Source organism: Ammospiza nelsoni, chromosome 8 (genome assembly GCF_027579445.1).
Source record: "Ammospiza nelsoni isolate bAmmNel1 chromosome 8, bAmmNel1.pri, whole genome shotgun sequence".
Lineage (NCBI taxonomy): Eukaryota > Metazoa > Chordata > Aves > Passeriformes > Passerellidae > Ammospiza > Ammospiza nelsoni.
In genome coordinates, this window is record NC_080640.1 from 3,870,281 (window position 1) to 3,889,599 (window position 19,319).

General features: G+C 43.5%; 1 protein-coding gene across 2 annotated transcripts in view; it reads left to right on the forward strand.

Annotated features, from left to right (window-relative positions):
- Positions 1–19,059, forward strand: part of CHST15 (carbohydrate sulfotransferase 15) — a 46,205-nt gene extending 27,146 nt beyond the window's left edge. For both annotated transcript variants that reach the window (XM_059477313.1, XM_059477314.1), the window contains exons 3-8: positions 537–876; positions 4,522–4,668; positions 9,222–9,378; positions 13,367–13,523; positions 17,338–17,485; positions 18,648–19,059. In XM_059477313.1, the coding sequence (XP_059333296.1) occupies positions 537–876; positions 4,522–4,668; positions 9,222–9,378; positions 13,367–13,523; positions 17,338–17,485; positions 18,648–18,838 (1,140 nt within the window). In that variant the 3' untranslated portion in view covers positions 18,839–19,059. The remainder of the gene's footprint in view (positions 1–536; positions 877–4,521; positions 4,669–9,221; positions 9,379–13,366; positions 13,524–17,337; positions 17,486–18,647) is intronic.
- The last annotated feature ends 260 nt before the right edge of the window (positions 19,060–19,319 follow it).

The window sequence follows — 19,319 nt, forward strand, 5'->3', positions numbered from 1 at the left end:
TAAATGCTCTTGACACCTGAGGCAAAAAATCAGGCAGTCTTCTGGTAGCTGTGCAACATCACTGAACTTTTACCTTCTCTCATGCAAAATCATTGTGACTTACATTTACCTGTCACCAAAATGATAAATAAGAAAGGAGCCTTTCTAATAACTGCTTGCCAGGGCACCTTCCTGAAAATCATTGCAAACCTTGTATTTCAGAGATAAAAACTGGAAGGTAATTTGATTTGAGTATTGGGTGTTTGACTTTAAAAATCAGTTCCTGGTGTTGCAGAGGAGTTGGGGCGAATATTCAGGCCCTTTGTGGCCTTAAAATAAAAGGATTTATTTCTAAATACTTGTCTCGCAGCCCAGTGGGTTGCACAGGGTTTGGTTCATCAGAAGCAGTGAATGGGGTCAGCTTTGTAGGTTGAAATAGTGTTCTGTCCAGGTAGCGTTTCTGTTGTGTCGCGGTGCTAAGTAAGAAAAGTAGGTGCTGAGTAAGAAAAGTTGATTGCTTGCTGCCTTGACTGAAACTGTTGTTCTTTATGTTGCAGATGTTTTCGGTAATTCCTAACAAATTCCTTCCAAACAGCAAGAACCCTTGTTGGTACGAGGAGTACCGCGGCAACACGACCGCCGATCCCTACGCCACCAACTCCTACGCGCTGTACTCCAAGCGCTTCCGGATCATTTTCGATTACCTCAGGAAGGTGTTCTGGAACCACCTGTACCACTACAAGGACAAGCACTACCGCCTGCGCTGCCTGCCGCACTTCTACATCATCGGGCAGCCCAAGTGCGGCACCACGGACCTGTACGACCGCCTGCGCCTGCACCCCGACGTTCGCTTCTCCGCCATCAAGGAGCCCCACTGGTGGACCAGGAAACGCTTTGGTGAGTCAGAACGCCCTCTGCTAGCCAGGATAGTTGTCCCCCTTAAAGTTTTGTAAGTATTTGGGATGAGGTTTATAGATTTGACGCGTGTTGGCTTGCCTAGAAACAGCTGGATTGGTGGTTTTGAGAAATCCAGTTGCTCCACCTGCTTTAGTTCAGTGGTGTTTTGGGTTAAGCCTCTTGAGAAAATGCGCATTTCATTGGGTTTATTTGGAAAATCTAAGGGAAAACAAAACCAGTGCATAAGACCAACCTCATGAATTTATAAAGGCAAGAAGAGAAACTGTTAGATTGTCATGGGGGAGTTGAAGAGAAGCAGTGATAGTTTTGTACTGCAAAATTCTGCAAAGCCTTTCTTACATCAATAAATGATGGGTCACACTATTTAAAATTCGAGTCCTTATGGTTCAATAAATGCAACTGTGGCAGGAGCTTCATTAGTGCCACAGCTCTGGGCAACACTGATCAGTAGAGAAGAAACTGCACGAAGAAACTCTCTCACACTGAGGGCCCTGCACTTATTTTTGATCTTTTTTCTGGATGATATCATTATTTCCATCTCTGAAGGCAGACTTGACTAGCTGGGGTTGTGGCCAGCTGGAGCAAAAGGCATCCATCCCTCCTGATTGCACCTCCAAAGGGTGTCTCAGGGGTTGAGCACAGAATTTCATCCATCTGAAGTGTTTTTCTCCTCCTTCTCTCTCTCTGGATGCTGAGGAAGGTCAGTCTTGTGGTTAGAGATTAGATGAGCTGCAGAAGACCCGTTTGAGTTTCCTAACTGCTTCCCTGCAGATGTGTATGAGTGTTGTGCCCTCTGTATTCCAACCAGGCCCTGGATTTCCCTCTTCTTGAGTCTGGCTGGTAAGTGCTGGTGTGCCCTCACTTTGTATGACTTTGGTATGAAAAATCAAAGACTTTCCAGTGATTTTACTGTTTCCAAGAGGAAGATTCTGCTTATTTTGGTGACGTCTTCATTTCTGTTTCTCATTTGCTGTTGCTTTATTGCAGACAGAGGCTTTGGAACAGGAAAAACTGGCACTGGAGTGTAGATGAGGACTTTGATCACTACTTTCTTTTGGTGCTTTTCTAAGCTTCCTTGGAATGGGAAAATGATGAATTTCTGTGGCTAAAGGCAAGAAAGGACACTTTTTGAGTCATTGGGACACTGGCAGTGCTACTTCAAATTCTTTATTTCTCCTACATGTGGTCTTATCATTTCCATCTACTTTCCCTGTGCCCTGGATCCCAGAAGCTCCTGCAGACAGGGTTTTGTTCCTTGCTTCTTGCTGAGGTGCTCACAGCCACAGAGATGGGATTTCATGATTTTGCTGTTAAATTTTTAGTTTTCTCCCTTTGCAAGGGAAAGTTGAAAAAAGAAAGTTGCCAAACGAAATATTTTGGCCATTTTCTAAATATTTTTTTGTAAACTTAAGATGTAAAGCCATGTGATGAAAATGCAGCTTTGCTTTTGAGATAACTTAGTCCTGTTTGAGAAACGCTGGAGGCACCAGTGTGAATTGAGGAGTGAAACCGAGTCAAGCAAAGGAGCACCGAGTGATGCTCCTTGAAGATCCATGAGAAGGAACTTGTTCATCCCAGTCAGCAGCTGACTGAAGACAAAACATAGGAATTATGGAATAGTTTGGGTTGGAAGGGACCTTTAAGCCCATCTTGTTCCACCCCTGCCATGGGCAGGGACACCTTCCACTGTCCCAGGTGCTCCAAGCCCTGTTCAGCCTGGCCTTGGGCACTGCCAGGGATCCAGGGGCAGCCACAACTTTTTCTCATGTTTAGATAAAGTGATGGAAAGAAGGGATTGTCAGCAAAATCTGTGGAGGATTTTGTGTTCCATGGTAGTGCTGGCAGGAAAGGCTGAACCCAAATGATAGCTTAAACTAAAATGTTTTACACCTCCACTTACATGAACCTCAACATAAGTGTTTGGAATGAATTTTGGAGGAGGTAATTCACCCAGCCTCACTTCAGCAAGACTGGGCTCACTAAAGCTCTGAACCTGACCTACCAAACAGCAGAAGAATGTAAAAAATCAGGCTGGAGTGCATCTAACTTGAGAAGAAGGGTGAATTTGAATTCCTGTCTCTGTGCTGGCATCCACAAGCCTTCCACTTGCAGAGTCTTGTGGTCAGCCACTGGGGACCAAGTGCTGATCCTTGAAGAGAACATTCTTTGCATAATTCAGTTTTTTTTTTGAAGTTGTTTTGTAAAGCTGGAGAATGAAGAAACATTGCAGAGCTCGTGGTCTCATGGGAGAGGGATCTGTAGGAATGACCTTCTGATCATCTCAGCTGTCTGCCACTGAGAATGAAAGATCAAGTTTATTCCTGGTGGCTCAATCCTTTAATTCTGCCTTTAAAGTACATAACCTAATGGTTACTGTTTAAAAATAAAGAAAAGAAAAACAGAGGATATGACAAACACTCTCACAAGTGAAACTGAGACAGCCAGCAAGTGGCTATGACTCCTATGCTCCTGGCTATTAACTTGGTTTGGTTTCTTACACTTAAGCTGGATAAGGAAGTCTCTTTGTTCAATGGCATCCTCTGATTCAGTGGATTTTTATGAGACTGACTAATTTCAGCTGAGGTTAAACAGCCCTCTGGGGAGGCCCCATTTCACAAATCACTCCTTTCCCTTTCTGCTGGGATGGTTGATGCTCCACAGGACTTTGTCTCAGCTTGACTGTCTCTCTCTCTCTGCTGGCTCCTTGCCACTGTTTCTGTTCCCAGGAGTGGAGTGGCAACAAACCAAGGCTGTCTGTAGCACCACTCTTGCACTTTTTTCCCCCCCTCAAAACAAGTCAAAATATGCTGTTGAACTTTCTCCTACCCTCATTAAATCCCACTTTTCCTAAAGAGGAAAATCAGAGGCAATGGACAAAAGAACTCCCTTGCTGAGCTTTCCTCTCACATAATTGATAATTATTGGCCTTGTGGGGACAAGAAAGGGAGAGCTGAGAAGTCCTGTGTGGGGAGCATGTGCAGCAAATGGAGAAGTGAGACTAGATTTGGAAACAAGAGTGGGAAAAGGAGTATAAAAATCACAGGATGCAGCTGAAGATGCTGAGAAACGCAGGGGGAAGGTGATACTGAACTCACCCTGGAGTGTAGGGAAGGAGAGGAGAAAAACAAGATACTACCGTGGAGCTTTATTTGCATACCTGTGAAAGGAAAAAACCCATGAATGATTTCCCAGTGTGTGTTCATTTGCATATTTGGCATCAGAGCCTGTGCTCAATCTCAAAACAGTAAATCTAGTGGGAGTCCAATATTACTGCAATTTACATGGGTGCAAATGGAAGTAGAATCTTATCTTCTATATTCCTTCCAAAAGCTAAATTTAGAAGAAGATAAATCCAAGCTCATGGATTCATGCCGGGACTACAAAACAGAGCACTCAAAATATTTCCTATCACTGCGAATTTATGATGTAATCATTCAGTATCTCAGATCTCAGCCACTTCATTACCGGCACTTTTATCTGAGGGTTGCGCTTGGTCGGTCTGATCTCGTGCTGATGTTGGCTGGCTCGGGGCCAACCACCTTGGTTTGCACCAGTGGTTGGCCTTGCCCTGTTGCTGTCACAATTGCTGATTTTAATTCTCCCTTTCTGGCTGTTTTTCCTCAGGAATCATCCGGCTGAGGGATGGGTTTCACGACCGCTACCCGGTGGAGGATTACCTGGACCTGTTTGACCTGGCAGCACATCAGATCCAGAGCGTGCTGCAGAGTGATGCAGTGAAGGAGCACGGCAAGAGGAACAACATCATCATTGGTAGGGCAAAAACAGCCCCAAATTCTGTGTAGCTCCATCCGCACTGGCACTGCTCAGAGCTGAGGCACCAGAGGGGGATTTTGTGGCTGGTTCTCAGCACAGAGCCCCTGGTGTTCTCTTCTCTGGAAGCTCTTGGCTTTTTTTCCCTTCTTTCTTTGTTAAGAAGCTGTGATTGTCTTCAGAAAATTCCTGAGCAAATGCTGTATATCTGATGAGCATCAGCATTTAATTTATCTATTTGTTTGGTTTTTTTCCCCCAAGAATGAGAATGACCTTGGTGATTTGTTCAAACACAGTTTCCATTTTGTTTTCACAGAACCATTTAGGTTGGAAAAGCCCTCTAAGATCATCATTCCCATCCATTCCCCCAGCACTTCCAAGGTCACCACTAACTCATGTCCCCAAATGCCGCATTAACTTTAAGCACCCTTATGAGGGGATTGCCTGTAGTGCTGGGATTGTGGCTTCACTTCCAAATGCTGGAGCAATGTCTGGGATAAATCAGTAACTGTGGTGCTATGACACACACTGGGTGCTGCAGAAATCCTGGAGCTGCTGGGAAATGTGGTAGCAAAAGCTCCCAGTGGCTCTTAAGCTCCAACGGAAGAAATTGATATAATTAGTTGGTGTTAAATTACCTAATTACCACTAAGAATGGTCTAGAAGTGCTGTTTTATTGCACTTTGTGGAAGTCCATGGTGAGCCCTGGGCTCTAGGGAGGGATCCCTGGATTGCTTTCCCTGACACACAGTGGTCAATCCTCTGGGCTCATCCACTCTAGCCCATGGTGTACTGGTTTACAGGGCCCATGAGGAACATCACAAACTTCTAAATTCTGCTTTTGCTGTCTGCTAAAACCAGAAAAGTGAGGGGATGGGAATTTTACCAGTCTTATTTCACAGGGAAATCAGACATATTCCTTGCAAAAAGTAGTTGTGCAAGTGACAGTTCCCTGTCAAAAAGAGACTTTTCAAGTAGGCTTGAAGCCACAATTCTACAGAAAATAGAGACAAGATTTTACTGCCTGCCCTCAGAATTACTGGGGGTTTGGTGTCATTATAACCTAAAATTTTAACCTGTTGCTGGCTGGATGAGATGGTGATGATGCCTTAAGGTTGGTTAAACCAGAGCCTTGTCTGAGTCACATTTCTTCAATACTTCCCCAGCCTCCATGTAAGTCCATCATTCACTTTATTAAACATTGCAACACTCAGCAATACTTACAAGATGGGGTTCTTAAGAAATGCTGCCATCAAGGACATCTGCAGATTTTCCTGCTACTTAAAATAATATCTCCTGTCCTTTGATGGGTGAAGTGCTTATACTAATTAAATTCACTAATCTAATTGGCAAGGTGCATCTTTGATTACCCACCTCCTGTTGCAGCTTTTTGTAGGGTTCACTTTGTGTTTCTTTTTCCTGTGGTCTCATTTCTTGTTTCATTAAGGTTCTGCTGGGTTTTCTTATTAAGTTTGCAGGAAAAGTCTTGAATGATTATACTCATTAAGGCAGTCTTTTATGACCTTGGCAAACAACAAAACAAAGCCACCTAGCCTAAAATGAATCTGTATGAACATCAGGTTTTCTCATAATCTTCCTTTTCTTATTTGAGATGACTGCAAAGAAAAATCAAATTAAAACTGTAAATATTTCAGTAGTTCATCATGTTATATTATTTTGAAAAGTTAGGCTTCTTTGGATATTAAACCTAGTGGGTAATAACTGCATTTTCCTAAAAAAAGCCCATTATCTGTTTAGAGATGAACCCCAGAGGACAGGGCTGATCCAGCCTGAGGCATTCTGAACAGGATTTGTTTATGTGGAATCATTAATAAGATAAATTCAGAGGAATGACTTGTGAAAACACAATATGATGCTAATCCATTAATGACTGAATGAAGAGGTTATGCACCATTCTTTAGACAATTTATTAATTCATGTGATCTTTAAGTCCATGAGAAAAAAGCCAAATCAGTTGCACCAGCGTAATTAAGCGCAATTAATTGTTGGTGAATAATTTATTTCATGTTTAGTATGGCTTGTTCTCTTTGCAGGTATTAAACCCCTATTATATTATAATTATATATAATTATAATTATCTATATAGTATACATATTACATATATACATATATATACAGTATATTATTATATATTACATATATGATATACAATATAATATATATTACATATAATATCTAATAATAATAAAGATATTATATATATCTATAGCTATATATTATATATAATTATATTATATTAAACCAAACACTGTCAAATTGTCAGAAAAACTTTTGTTTGCCTGCCACAGGAAATTAAAATTATGAAAGTCAGCAGGGACCAGAATGGTAATTATATTTTTATATATATTTTTTTCCCCTCATTAAATTCATTGCAGTCATCTTGTGGGAAGATTTAGCCTCTTGAGCCCAAGTTTTACTGGGCTGGAGCAGCACCTTGATCTCTGTTAATGCTTTAGCGTGGTTTGGTTTTGTGCCTGTGATCTTGGGTTGGACTTAACAATCTTGGAGGTCTTCTCCAACCTTTATGATTATGGGATTTGTGTCCTGCCTGCAGATTTGAGGTGGTGGAATTCACATTTTCTGTGGAACGTGGGCTCTGATGTTAGGAGAATCTGCCATTTATGTGTAAATGCACTGGGGTTTTTTGTAGTTCCCACTGCAGCAGTGTGGGGAGGTGTCTGCAGGTTTGGCCATGCTGATTGGGATAAATCCAGCAGAACACCTGAGGTGATCGGGGAACAGAGCAGAGAGCTGTGCAGGAGGAGCAGATCCAGTCCAGGCAGGAATAGGTGGCTGGATGGGGTCACGGATTTTAATTACCTTGCCACGATCGATGCAAACACTTTTGAGGGAGCTGTTGGAGGCTGTGCCTGCCAGGGGCTGGAGCAGGGACTTGCCAAGGTCCCCCCATGCCTGCAGTGCCCTCCCCAGCAAACCCCTGCCTGCAGGGGCTCCTTCCCCCTGCTTTCCCCACGTCCTGGTGGTCAGCAGAGCTTTCTGTGGCAGGGCTGTCCCAGCTCCTGGCCTCTGCTTAATCCTTTGTGTTTCTGCCTCACCCAGCGTGGGAGCTGGGCTAATTGAGTTTTAATTGACAAGTGGAAGCCTGCTGGTGATTAGGCAGCGCTTTGGCTAATTAATTTAGAATGGAAGAGTGGAGCTGTTGTGGACACCCAGCTACAGCCAATGGAGCTGATCTCCTCCTCCTGAAGAGAGGCAAAATGAACGTGACAGAAGATTAATGTGTTTTCTAACAACTCCCAGACTTTATTAATGAATCACATTATGTTCAGCCCAAGTTTGGAGCCAGTACCTTTCTCATGTTGTGCTTTGTCCATCTTTCTAAATCTTTATTGGGCTTTCCCAGCAGAGGAAGGAAGAAAAAAATAGGGAAATAATGTACAAGTCCATAAGCCTACAACATTATTATTTTTTTAATCTCCTTCCCTTTGATTTGGAAAACCTCATTAGCAAGAGTTAGCTTTCATTAGACTGTCAGAGTGTGTAAGTCCCCAAAAAGCTTCTGCACATGTTTTATTGAACAGTACTGTGCCACATAAATGTCAGGATTGCTTAAAAAGACAGAGAAGGTTACAAAATTCAAAACAACATATCAGATCATTTATTTAGCAGCTGAACCATCATATATCTCACTCTGGCAGAGATTTTTACTGAATATATTTCTCCCTGTAGCATTGCATTCCGAGTGAGCTTCTTCAAACACTGAAGATACCAGAATCTGATATTTTACCAAAGTGTGCTATTTATTCTATAAACCCTTTATCTATTTATAAATAGTTGACTTATTCTACATGAATAATTATATAAAAAATAATCTTTCAAACCTTAATGATGCATCTCAGCTGCTTTTTAAATATTTCTTATATGCTCAGTGATTCTCCTGATTATGTTTTCCACAGTGTTGATCAGCAGGGGCGATGGTTTCCACATTTTTCTGTGGGAAATTTTACAATTTGTTAGCAAGCTGCTTCTCTGAGATTGGGAGCAATAAGGCCAACCTGTGGATGCCACAATGAGCATTTTAAGACTTCAGCAGGGACAAACTCCTGCCTCCTCAAGAGGTTGGGTTGGATGGAGTTTGGAGCCACCTGGCCCAGTGGAAAGGATGGGAACAAGATGATCTTTGAGATCCCTTCCAGCTCAGATCATTCTGTGATTCCATGATTTCCATGACTGGAAAAGGTGCTAAACCCCTGAGCAGTCCATTCCAGCCCAAATTAAATCTATTTGCATGTGTTAGCCATCAGCAGGAAGCCGTGTGGCCATGGAGAGCAGCATTTCAGGTGGAATTGCATAAAACCTGCCTTGAGCATCCCTGCATTCCCAAAGGACAGGGCAGTGGGGTTGCTGCAGCTCTGGGAGCTTCAGCCACAGCAGTCTGCAAGAACTGGGGTGTGCTGAAATTCATTTTGAGTCAATTTTGATCTGCCTTATAGCACTTAAAAATTCAGCTAGTTTCCACTCCATCATGAAGAATGGAATGAGTTACCAGCAGAGATGCTTTTCATTTCCAGGGGAGGCCAGTGCCTCGACAATGTGGGACAACAACGCTTGGATTTTCTTCTATGACAACAGCACTGAAGGAGAACCTCCCTTCCTAATCCAGGATTTTATCCATGCCTTCCAACCAAATGCCAAACTTATCATCATGCTGAGGGACCCTGTTGAAAGGTGAGCATGAAAATTTTCTTGTATAATAATATTTTCAGCTCTCACTCTGTTGCATGCAAGTCAATATTCAGTAAATATTCACGGGGTGTTTGAGAGCTACTTGGTTGTGACAAGAGGGGTTTTATTCTGTGTATTTCGGCACAGGTAACAGTGATAATGTTTTAAAGAGGGGCATGTGAGTGTGAATGCCATGAGTTCCATGCCTGGACTCCTGAGCTACTCTGAAGAAAAGAATTTTTATGTTTCCAAATGCAATCTAATGCCATTACCTGAGCTAATGTGCCCTGGATCTCAGCAGGGCTCTTTAGACTAGGAGGGCACTGCGTCTCCAGATCTCAGCAGAAATAATCCTGGGAAATGTTTCATTTCATTTAAGTAGTAAAATCTATGTTTTCATGGGGTTTGCAGTTTAAACTGATTAAATAATAATGATTGAGAATGATTAAATAGCTCCAGAGTCAGCAAATGATACAATTTTTAAAAACTCTTTCAAGTGCTTGGTGGGACAGTCATGTGAAGTTTCACTGGGCATTTGTAGCTTGCACAGCAGCTACAGGAGTTCATCCTTGGTCTTCCTGACTTTGTTTGCAGGGAAAGGGCTTGGCTTTTCCCAAGGTATGGGCTGTTTTAAATGGCTGTGGAGAGTCAGGAATGCCCAGCTTTCCACTTGCATTTCACTTTTTCTCTCCAGTCTTCCTCCAGATTTCTGGCTCATTCCTTCCCACTGTGTCCTCTGAAGCAGGATAATGATGATGAGGGTGATGGGGAGGGTGGAGGGGATGAAGGCAGAGTCCACAGGGATCAGATTGAGGGGGTGTGAATGAACTCCTCCTCACTGTAGCTCCATAGGGATAGTCAGAATAGTTGTGGCAAGGTCTGTGCTCAGGGGCAAAGCACCAAAAAATGGAATGGAATGGAATGGAATGGAATGGAATGGAATGGAATGGAATGGAATGGAATGGAGAGGAGAGGAGAGGAGAGGAGAGGAGAGGAGAGGAGAGGAGAGGAGAGGAGAGGAGAGGAGAGGAGAGGAAAAAGGAAAGGAAAGGAAAGGAAAGGAAAGGAAAGGAAAGGAAAGGAAAGGAAAGGAAAGGAAAGGAAAGGAAAGGAAAGGAAAGGAAAGGAAAGGAAAGGAAAGGAAAGGAAAGGAAAGGAAAGGAAAGGAAAGGAAAGGAAAGGAAAATGGGATGGGATGGGATGGGATGGGATGGGATGGGATGGGATGGGATGGGATGGGATGGTGGGGATGAAGATGATGATTGGAGATGCAGGTGATGGTGGGGGGATACCGGTGATGATGGGGATGAAGATGATGGTGGGTGACGCCAGCAATTTTTATACAGACACAAATTTATATACAGCCAAACTACACAGCTCTCTTGTTCTATTTCTCATGTCTTCTCTACAGCTTAGATATTTTTTCTGCTGTTTTAGCACTGTTCACAATTCCGCTGTATCTGAAGCCTGTCATTTTACCACCTTGCTAAAACCGTCTGATTTTATAGATTCCCACGGTGGGGATGAAGGTGATGGTGAGGAGCAGGCTCTGGTGGCTCTGGCAGAAGAGCAGCCCCGTGCTGTGTGTGCAGGCAGCCTGTAGCCACTGCCCAGCAGCCTCCAGAGCTGGGGGATGCTCCCCAAGGAGCTGCCCTGCTGGCAGGACGTGCTGTGGTGGGAGCAGGGCTGGGAGATGGTTCCCAGCTCCTGTGTCAGGAAATGCAGCTCTCCACATCAACGGCATCTCCTGACCCCAGGAGTTAACAGATGGTAATTTTATGCAAGAGAGTGGCTGGAGTGGCTTCCTCATGTAAATTAGTGACAAACTCCCTGATTGCCTTAAGCACCCTCTGTAATGGAGGTGTAGCTCTTCGCCAGCTTTAGCAGGGGTCACAGAAAAAGTCAGCTCCATCTCCTTGACTGTGTTTGTGACAAATTGGCTCCTCTTTGTTTGCAATTCCCTGCATTCCTGATGGCTCATCTGAGCTGCAGGAGCAAAAGCAGAAGGGACAGCCCATCCATTGGTGGGACAGGTTCCTTGGAGCAGCCAGGAGGGCAGGGGGCTGGGATGGGCTCTGATCTAACCTGCGCAAAGTCTGGGTATCCCTAGCTAGAAATACCTCAATAACATCTTTTATTGTGAGATGGTTGTTGTCAACTGGTGTCATTATTTCATTGGAATAGACAGAGGTGGAAGGGAAGGACTTCAAGTAGCTAGAACAGCTGAAATCCTAATCAGCAAAGGCAGATGTCCTTGGAATTAAAAACAGATGTGGAAAAAAAGGAAAAAGAAAAATGGAAAGGAAATCTCAGCTGCCCTGCAGAGGGAGAACTTGTCCTCAAGAACATAGTTTTTCATAAGATGCCAACAAGTCTGAAAAATGATGCATTTCTTTTGATGGATGGTTAGAAACACCAAGCAGTCATATTAAACCTTTGTAATGACCCTTCAGCCTGGCCCATGCTATACCTGCTGCCTGCTGGCTGATTTTTCCCAGGAAGAAGCCTTTCACCACTCAGTCCCACCATCCCTGGGACAAGCTGGGTCCTGATATCCACATTTCCTGCAAGCAGGGGATGTTCTTGTGTGTTTAATTTAGGTGAACTCATCTGGCCTGGTCCTTCAGCTTTTCCCTTTCTTCTTCCTTTTAAAATGAACAGAGAGTCTTCATTTGTTTCACATGGGAATTAAAACTCTGTTCTTGCAAAACACTGACATAAATAATGAGTGCAGTGGGGCTGTTCCTGTGCTTAAGTGCTTTGCTGGATTTAGGCCTAAACTTTCCAAATGAGGTGTTTTTAAGTACCCACGGAAATACAGGGAAGTTAAAGGATAAATAAACTGAGCGCAATACAAAAGGTGACTGCAGTAATAATTGAGACCTAAATAGATTGGTGTTTTTATTTCTTAAACACCTGTGGTTTTTTGAAAGAGGCTGAAAAATATATAGGATTTCTGGAATTTATCAAGAGAAGGATACTGTGGAGGCATCAGATCTGAGCTGCAAACACAGTTGGGGAAGTGACTCCTTAAGTGATACAAAATTGTCTTTAAAATTCTGTGGTATTATTGTGGTTCTGGTCATTCTAAGCCTAATTATGAATGGAAGTTAAAATACCATGTTCAGCAGATCTAATATTTGTGGCATGTCCAGGTATTTCCTTTGTCTCTTTAAAACATGCTTATCTTGCAAAAGCCTAATCAAGGTTTCAGGGCTTAATGCTAAAATTGATATTTTCCTTGCCTGTAGATTTTGGGTTGTTTCACCACACAACCCAAAGGAATTTGAATTTACATTATCTTTTTAAAGTAATTTTAAGTAATTGTGCTAAAAGTGAGCAATGAGGGATAATGCTTTGTAACTTAGAGAAACATCTGCTTCATCTTTAAAAAAAAAAAAGAAAAAAGAAAATCAACAGGTAGACTGCTGTAAATTGGAAGTTTTTTGATGGAAAGATTGGAGGTGAAGCTTCCTGTGAAAGGAATGGGAAATCTGAACTCTTTCTAATACATGACTGTAGCCAGCTTGGTAGTAATATAAGAATTACTCTTTCTAACCCACCTAAAAATAAAGTTTCTAAAATCAGCTTTAAGTTTTAGAGACAGGTGTTCCTGACCATGGAAGACCAGGTATAGAGGGGCAGCAACATCAGCTGAGACCCGTTCTGTTCACAGAGAACATGAATTTAAAGTCTAAATTTTGCCTTCAGGAGAAAACATTGGCTCACACGATTTCTAGGGTCAGGTCTCCGGGGATGCAGACCTTGAAAGTGGGGATGCTGTTCAAAATCCCCTGGAGAGGGTTTTGCTGTGAATGAAATGAAATGAATGAAAAAAATGTCACTGGGTGACAGGCTGTGGGCGGGACGCTGTTACACACACATCCCCTTTCCCTGGATTCCTGTAGCGGATTGGAATTGGTAAATCTGTGGTGTAAATAGATGTTCCTCCATTCTCTCAGCCCCTCAGTGCCATGTTTCTCTCTCACAGGCTGTACTCTGATTATCTGTACTTCGCCAGCGCCAACAAATCCGCGGAGGATTTCCACGAGAAGGTGGCGGAGTCGCTGCAGCTGTTTGAGGGCTGTGTGCTGGACTTCTCCCTGCGAGCCTGTGTCTACAACAACACCCTCAACAACGCCATGCCCGTACGTATCCCCTGCCACCTGGGGCTCCTTGCTCTTTTCACACAATTCACAGAATGACCAGCTTGGAAGAGAGCTTCAAGATCATTGAGTCAACCCAGCCCCAACACCTCAACTCAACCCTGGCCTCCAGTGCCACATCCAGGCTTTGTTAAACACACCCAGGGATGGGGACTGCACCACCTCCCCGGGCAGCCATTCCACAACTTTATCACTCTATTTCCTGATATCCAGCCTGTATTTCCCTCGAGGCTGTGTGCTCTGGTTGTGTCAGTGCTGCTGCAGACAGAGCCCAGCCCCAGCTGAGCACAGGCACCTTTCAGGAGCTGCAGAGTGATGAGGGCAGCCCTGAGTCTCCTTTTCTCCAGGCTGAGCACCCCCAGCTCCCTCAGGGGCTCCTCACAGGGTTTGTGTTCCAGCCCCTCTGGATGTGCTCAGTGTCCCAAGGTCCTTCCCAAGCTGAGGGGCCAGAGCTGGGCACAGCACTCCAGGTGTGCCCTCACCAGTGCTGAGTACAGAATGACCTCCTGCTTCTCTGGCCTCACCATTCCTGACCCAGGCCAGCAGCCTTTGGCCTTCTTGGCCACCAGGGCACTCTGCTGGCTCATGTCCACCCTGCTGTCCATCAGGTCCCTTTCTGCCTGGGCACTGTCCAGCTGGACAGCCTGGTGGAAAGGTTGTTAAAACACCAAAATCCTGTGCAAGGAAGCAGCAAGAAATCAAAACTTTTTCCCTCTTCATTTGTAAAGTGGAGGGTATAAATATACATGTAGACATGCAAAAGATGGTGTGGGGGCCCAGCTGTCTCCTCAGCCTGTTCCCTGCTGAATGCCAACAGGGATAACACAGCTTTCCTATTGTGCAAGTGCATGGAGAGCACATTTAGTGAAGATTACAATTTAATGTGCAAGCTTTTTGCAGATGTCTCCAAAAAAGTAGCTCTGGCAAAGATCTTTGCAGTACCAAATTGCCTCAAAATCAGAATAAATTATGTGTTCTTTTGTAAGAAAAGGCTACCAATAACTAGGTAAAATCTTTTTTTTTTTTTTTTTAATTGTCCATGCCAGAAAATTATACAAGGAAACACATAAACTGCTGGCAGGGGAATGGAAAAGTATTACAGGCTTACAATTCCAAAATTCACAATTTTAGCATAGAACTGACTTCAGATTTTGCTCAAGGGCAGAGAATAATATGGAAGAGATGGACTGGAAGTATCTCATCTGGCCAGTATGCCATTCAATCCTCTTTTATTTGCTCAGGATTTGGAGGGAATAGTTCCCTCCTTTGCCTCTGGGGTTAAGTTATTGCCTCTTCCCCTGGATAAAATAACAGTACAAGTGCATTCCATGGGCTGGGGCCCTGCAGCAGCAGCAGAGCAAACAGGACACTGCTCTCTCTCACCAGGTGGGTGGGAGCTGCTCAGCCCTGGCTGAGCCCCCAGGGCTCCCTCACACACCAGTTACTGCTGGGCAGCATCACAGAATTTTCCAGCCATCTGCTTGCACAAATGTATTCCTTCCAGTGAGGCAGAGAAAGGCAGAGAGAGAACCAGAAGGAAAGATTTTCCTCTTCATGTTCATCCTCAGGGTGCAGAACCCGTTTCCATTTGTTCTCTTCAGCAGCCCTCTTGAAGAAGATGCTTTTGGAATCGAGCAGAGGAGGCCTCTTTCCTTCCATAGAGCCACAAGCAGGTGCTTGTAATAAAACCCACATGCCAACTGTGCTCCTCAGTGGCCTTTTTTAGCTTCTTCTTCAGCCAAGTTGCTAAATCTGTTGTGCTCGTGGTTTGCTGTGCACTGAAGGAGTGAGGATTGCTGTCCCTGGTGAGCTCATTAGGTTGCTAATTCTGTGCCTGTGCCAGGAAAAGAAGGGGTTTGCTGTTTGTTAATGTGTTTCTGCAACCAGAGAGGTGTCCTGGGCATCCTGGTTGCTGATGGATGCTGAGGGGGAAGAAAGGGGTGTTTGGCACTGGAATCAGTGGCAAGAACATTTCCCAGAGAAAGGCACAGTGACCAGGGTGATCCCAGCCTGCCAGCGCCTGAAGGAGTGCACAAGGAAGATGGAGAAGCTATTTACAAGAGCCTGGAGTGAGAAAAGAAACATTAAACCGCAAGTTTGCCCCAGTGCTGAGTGGAATGAGGCACTGACTGAGGGCTGGGGTGCTGCCCTGTCATGGACATATTTTATGAAAAATCCTTTTGCCAGGATTTTTTCTCCTGAGAAGCCTCAAAAGAAAAGAAAAACAATATTTATCTGCTGGTGTGGAATGCAACAGGTGCATCCGTGATTGGTCCATGTTGGTTGTTTTTAATTAATGGCCAATCACAGTCAGCTGGCTCAGACTCTGGTCAGTCACAAGATTTTATTATCGTTCCATTCCTTTCTATTCCTTTCAAGCCTTCTGATGAAATCCTTTCTTCTATTCTTTTAGTATAGTTTTAATTTATAATTTTCTTTTAATATAATATATGTAATAAAATAATCAATCCGCCTTCTGAAACATGGAATCAGATCCTCATCTCTTCCCTCATCCTGGGACTCCTGCAAACACCACCACACTGCCCTGCCAGAATTATTTTGAATTAGTTTGAATTTTCCCATCTTAGCCTGGTGTCTTCATCAAATAACGAGTTCCAGGTTCTGGTGTAGCACATCTATAAAGAAATCTGCTCAATGTGGAGACTTATGTTATAAACAGCCAAAGACACGCATCAGAATCACACGGGATAATAATAATTCAGCAATAATTCAAAACAAGGCTTTTTAAGGGGAATTTAGGTATCATTGTATGTCATGGGGCAGTGTCAGGAGTGAAAGGAGTTGTTGTCTGACTTGATGGGCTCTGTGGTAATGTGAGCTGAAGATGTTAAGTCTCTTTTATGAAAGATGCTTAAGACTAGGGATTCGTGTTCCTCTCCTCTGAGCCTGAAGGGATTTAGAAAAATATTTATAAGCACAGTTGGAGGCTGAACTTTTTAAGAACACCAAGGCTACTCTTTTTATGTTTCAACTTGTTATGTAAAATTGAGGAGGGAAGAAAAACAGAGATGAGGGCAGGAGAGGCTGAAAATCTGCTTTTTTCCCCTCTCTGGTCTGGCTCTCTGGGTACTCAGACAAGGCACCATCAATGCTGCTGCAGCTGAGATCTCAACTTAATTATTGCAATCAGGGGATGCAGCAAAATGCACCCAAATCTAACACCTGACAGCGAGGCAGAATATTTGTCCTGCTCATGGCAGTGCCACCTGCAATGGAATCATTTAGGTTGGAAAAGTCCTGTAAGGTCACTGAGTCCAAGTTTTAATGCAGCGCTGCCAAACCCACCCCTAAACTATTTCCCCAAGGTGAAATCAAACTGAAATAAGCAGCCTTGGGGTCTGGAGAAGGGGCAGGACTGAGCATCTGCCCTTGAATTGCTGTTCACCAGGGGCTGAGAGCCCTCAGTGTCTCCGTGAAGGCTCCAAGCACAGAGAGCTTGGCTGTGAGGTGGCTGCGCATCCTTCTCCAGATAACTGTGTCTGTGCAGCACTTCTGCACACACCTGTGGCTGCTGCAGCTTGGTAAAATGACATCTCTCACCAGCAGAAAAGCTCTTTGCAAAGATTTCTTTAAGCTGTTCAGAAAATGAGGGGAAGATTTAAAAATATTCACATTCTTTCTTTCTGTCATTCCTTAAAAGCACGTTTTGGGGATTTTTTTTTTTTTTTTTTTTTTTTTTTTTTTTTTTTTTTTTTTTTTTTTTTTCCCAGATGACAGAGTTGAGTGTTGTTTCGTGTTGTAAGGTGAGCTAATTTGGGTTTTTTTGTTCTTACAGGTGAGGTTGCAGGTAGGGCTCTATGTTGTGTATCTCCTGGACTGGCTGACAGTTTTTAACAAAGATCAGATCCTTGTTCTTCGCCTGGAGGACCATGCCTCAAACATGAGGTACACCATGCATATGGTGTTCCAGTTCCTGGATCTGGGTAGGTGCTTGCTGGCTGGTTTAAGTGTGCAAAATCCTTATTATCCTCTTTCTTTTAGGTTAGTTTTGCTTTATTAAGGGACAAAAAGAGAAGCAGAGGAATTTGGCTTGAAGGATGCATTACTGTCATTGCCTGGAGTCAAGAAAAATTAAATTCTCAAATGCCTGGTGTTAGAAGATCTTAGTAAGAGTATATAAAGGAAAAAAAAAATCCAGACCACTCAGAATGCAGGGATTTATCTTCCCACACAGAAGTCAGCCCTGCTTCTGAAGGCACTCAGGGCTTGTTTGCCACGGGCTTACGGAGATGCAAAGTTCTCCCTCCCAATTTTAACAAACTGAAGTGCTACCAGCCCAGAACCTGAATCTGAGCATGATGAAAGGTTGTGTTTGTAGCCGAGGAGAAGGGAGAAATTGTGTTTTTGCTGTGCTGATTGAGACATCTGTTGCTAATCCTGGGAAGAAACGCCGGCAGACAAAACGTTGCCCAATGTTGATTTGACAGTAGCAAGAGAATGAAAATGTGGCTGAAAAATCGTCTGTCTGGTCCAAGGCTTGGTCTAGATGATGGGAAAGCTTGGATGGAGCAGGCTGAACAGATGAAAAGCTTGGCATCTGCTTCCTGAGTGTGGTTTGTGCTGGAAAACTCCCTAGGATTTTATCTTGCTGGTGCACATTTGTTCCCAAAGTGGGGTGTCACTGCACCTGTGTCCACTGTGATCCCACTGCCAGCCTCCAAAATAAACAAACCAGAGCTTTCCTGAGTGCTGAGTGAGGCTTGTGGGGTTTCTGTGGGTTATTAGTCAGCTCATACCATGCAATGAAATAGCAGCATAAAATACCTGCAGCTCCAGAATGGAGGGGAAGTTGCCTTCAATCATTGGGTTTTTTCTGAAAATAGCTATTTTCCTCCAAGAGTGATTTATGCTGCTTTTGATAGAGAGGATTAATTAATGGGAGACAAACATGTATTATTTCCGTATTTACCAGTAGTGATTTACTTTACTGATCTAAGCCTGTATTCAATATTCTGAAACATTCTGGCTGCCAACAAAAATTACATTTTTCTCCCCATGGCAAACCTTCTGATTCAGTCATTAGATTTCTTTAGGGTGGGCATTTTTGGGGGAGATATTTTATGATAATATTCTCTTTTTCCACAGGGCCTCTGAGTGAGAAACAAGAAGCTCTGATCACCAAGAGTCCTGCATCCAACACACGAAGACCTGAGGACAGAAGCCTGGGCCCCATGCTGCCAACCACCAAGGCAATTTTAAGAGATTTCTATAGGCCTTTTAATACAAAACTGGCACAAGTTCTTTTTGATGATGCTTTTTTATGGAAGAGGACATAACGTGTAAATTTCTTGCCACGACTACAGTGCTTAAAGGAGTTTTTATTTTTTTAAATTCTATTTTTGTGCGTGGATATTTTACATTTTTTTTTTCCCATTCCAAAGAGCAGCCGATGGGTGAGCTGAGAGTCTCACCTTCAGCCAGCACACATCTCAACAGCTCTGCCACATTTTCCTTGGGAGAATGGAAATCATCTTGCTTTAATCAGTTTATTGCAGCTTCTCTCACCCCAGCAGAGGAGTGGACAAGCATCAGGACAATGATGTTTTACACTCTTCCACAGGGGTGTTGAAGTGGAACCTTCTCTGAGATGCTGCATCACAGAGTCAGCATCAGTTTCCTACAGTTACACTTATAATCTCTCATTTCATTTTCAATATATGTTATTCACTCATTTTTTTTCAAGCAATCAATGTCATTTAGTCATTAAATTTTTTAATTGAATTCAACCTAAAGGTGTGTTTCTTTTGTCAACCTGTT